The 2,982-nt window shown below is 34.9% G+C and overlaps 1 protein-coding gene across 1 annotated transcript in view; it reads left to right on the top strand.

Moving 5' to 3' along the window:
• CFAP47 (cilia and flagella associated protein 47) overlaps window positions 1-2,982 on the top strand; it is a 382,585-nt gene that overhangs the window by 142,778 nt on the left and 236,825 nt on the right. Inside the window, 1 exon segment of the mRNA XM_019473044.1 lies at window positions 1,894-2,044. Within this exon segment, the coding sequence (XP_019328589.1) occupies window positions 1,894-2,044 (151 nt within the window).

Consider the following 2,982-nt stretch of genomic DNA (forward strand, 5'->3'; position numbering starts at 1 on the left):
AAAAATTTTTTTTTCCCTGGTCCACCATAAGAATGGATGATGTTTCCTTGACAGTTTCCTTGACAGCAGCTGTCATCCAGGGACAAATCCTGCCACTACTCTCATCAAAATAAATTTATAGAACTTCTGCCATCATTGTTATTGCTCAACTTACATGAAGAAATGTGTGCATTGAGTTCACTTGAAAAAGTAGCTGTTATTATGAAAGTTGTGAACCAAATGTAAATTAACATGATTCCATTGAAGACATAGTATGCTAATTGCTATTACAAGTCCATCCTCTACTTCACCACTTACTTCTGTAATTATATATAGATACAATATGTAATAGGCATATTTCACATACCACTGTTAGTTGATTGCCTGTGCTTTAGAATTCCCAGTTGGCAGAAGACCAGTAAATCACACATAATTTCCCTCTGCCGTCTGTTTTAATTCTTTTCTGTCAGGCTGCACAGTTCCGGTTAATTGTTTAATGGGGAAGGCTGATTTGGGTTGGGGAGAAGTATATATAGATACAATATGTAATAGGCATATTTCACATACCACTGTTAGTTGATTGCCTGTGCTTTAGAATTCCCAGTTGGCAGAAGACCAGTAAATCACACATAATTTCCCTCTGCCGTCTGTTTTAATTCTTTTCTGTCAGGCTGCACAGTTCCGGTTAATTGTTTAATGGGGAAGGCTGATTTGGGTTGGGGAGAGGCTTCCTTTTGACTTTAGTATCTGCTATCTGTTCCAGAAAGACAACTAACAAATCTGCAGTTTATAAATATAACCTTTTCCTATATTTTAAGAATTCCTTTGAAGTATTATTTAAGTAATATCAGCTTGAGTAAATGAAGACATTTCAAGATTTTACTATTGATTATTTTCTTTCTGCCATCTCTTTCATACAGTTTGTCAGGGGGTAAATTTTAAAATTTGTTTAACCACATAGAATGACATTATAATGAAAGTATAAACCAGTCAACTGACTTTTTGGTATTTATTTTGAGATATTCTACTTGCAACTCCAAAAATATAGGTCTTTTTCTGTTTAGAGAAAGCGCTCTCTGCTCTGGTCATACGTGGAGAAAGGCAGAATATGTTTAGATTCTACTGTTCTCTTTTAGAACAATGTTACACGCTATAATTTTTCTGACCTTCATGCCATCTTAACACATTAATCTCAAAATCGGAGAGTGATTTTGAGAGCTTCAAAGTGCGAGCTTCAGCCACTAAACTTTTCTTATTTACCTTGCTCAGTTGCAGGACTAATGCAAATCAAGTCTAAACTTAACTCTTACCTAGTCTAAACTCTCATTCCATGTGGTCTCTCCTTCTCCAGTTTTCCATCAGAGACTTGAGCTGTTGCTTGTACAAGAGAACTTTGTTTTTTCCACCTCTTAATTACTCCGCTTTACTAATTATTCTGAAGGGTTTTTTTACTCATTTCTTTCTCAATCTTCAATGAGGATTTGATTAAGAACATCTAGATCTGCCTCACAACATGCATAAGAGGATGTCTGACTGTTTAACTCACAAAAACCTGTTCAAATAGGGGAGCATAAACTAAATCAGTTGTTAACTTAGGGTAATATAAGGAAAGAGAACTTTCTGTGCTAGTGTGTGTGGGAAGAAAAATTAAGCTACATGCTGAGGTCATAAAAAGCAATAAGGACTCAATATTGTTCTTTATCTATATAGTTCTTTTATTAGAATGTTTTAAGGTGCGCTTAGGCAGAAGATTGAACTGCAACAAAGTATTTCAGAAAAAACAAACTACTTTCTTTTCTAGCCCCCATACCTTACAAAGACTCTAAAATGTGCTTCTGAAATGACATTTCTGAGTCAATTCTGAGTCACAATTTTGTGCCTAACTATTTAAACTAATATTATTATTTTGCCTAGGAGACAAACAAATATAAACGTGGAATTCACTAGTCGTTTTCTGCGCCCTGCTGAAGCAGTGTTGCTACTGATCTCAAAGCGTGTGGGTGGAATAAATGGTGCCACACTGACATTCTCTCTGAAATCTGAAGTCAAGCATATTGAGCCTGCTGTAAGTTTATGTGTGTATGATTAATATTGTCACAAAAATATTGTTCATCTGTACGTTGTATCAAACAAAAGTTAACTGAGGTAAGAATAGACATGTGAGTTACCATCAGCATTAGCCTTTGACCTATGAATTTTTAGGTTTCCAATATTAGCCTATGTACCTGCAGAGGAAAGCCTAGAGGAATATCTAAGATGCCTAAGGATATAAATCACACTTAGATCCTGAATAAATTTAAAAATTTTGCACCGATTGCTCTGAAAATAAATCTGGAGACCTTTCAGCATATGAATGCTTTTGGAAATTCCATTGTGGAGGTGTTGACATGCCCCTTCAGCCTAATGATTTCAGTTGTCAGATGTAGATGGACAGCAAACTTCTGTTAGATGTTGCTAGGTTTATTTGTGCTTTTTAAATTTAGACAGCCTTTAGATTTAAGATATATCCCAGAAATAGTCAGAGCAGAGATAGGCATGTGTTCCATCATTTGTTATCAAACATTCATTGAGCAGATCTGGATAGATCCTCTTCTGAACTTAGATGGTGTTTATGCGATTCTCTTTTTTTTTTTTTTCTTTTTTTTCCCCATGACTCTCTTTATACCACAGCAATAGACACTGATGTTAGAAAGGAAGATTGGGGAAGAGAAGAAAATAGAGGACATGGAAAGATAAGAAGGCAAAAAAATAGCTTGATTCTTGGCCCTGTGCTATCATTTTGAAGAGCATTTAAAATACGAAGTTTAATGCATGTTTAAAAAGAAATAGCCTTTAACCATTCTTTGCTGGCAATGAAGTCTAGCATTTGAATTATGTTAATTTTGTAGTCACCAGTGGTCAAATACATGGTTCTATTCTTCTTTGTAATATTTTCCTGTTTGTTTATGTATTATACATGAATGTAGTTTTGCAACTTTTTCATATTAATATAGTTTTTCGCTC

Source organism: Aptenodytes forsteri, unplaced genomic scaffold (genome assembly GCF_000699145.1).
Source record: "Aptenodytes forsteri isolate BGI_AS27 unplaced genomic scaffold, ASM69914v1 Scaffold2, whole genome shotgun sequence".
In the NCBI taxonomy this organism is placed as follows: Eukaryota; Metazoa; Chordata; class Aves; order Sphenisciformes; family Spheniscidae; genus Aptenodytes; species Aptenodytes forsteri.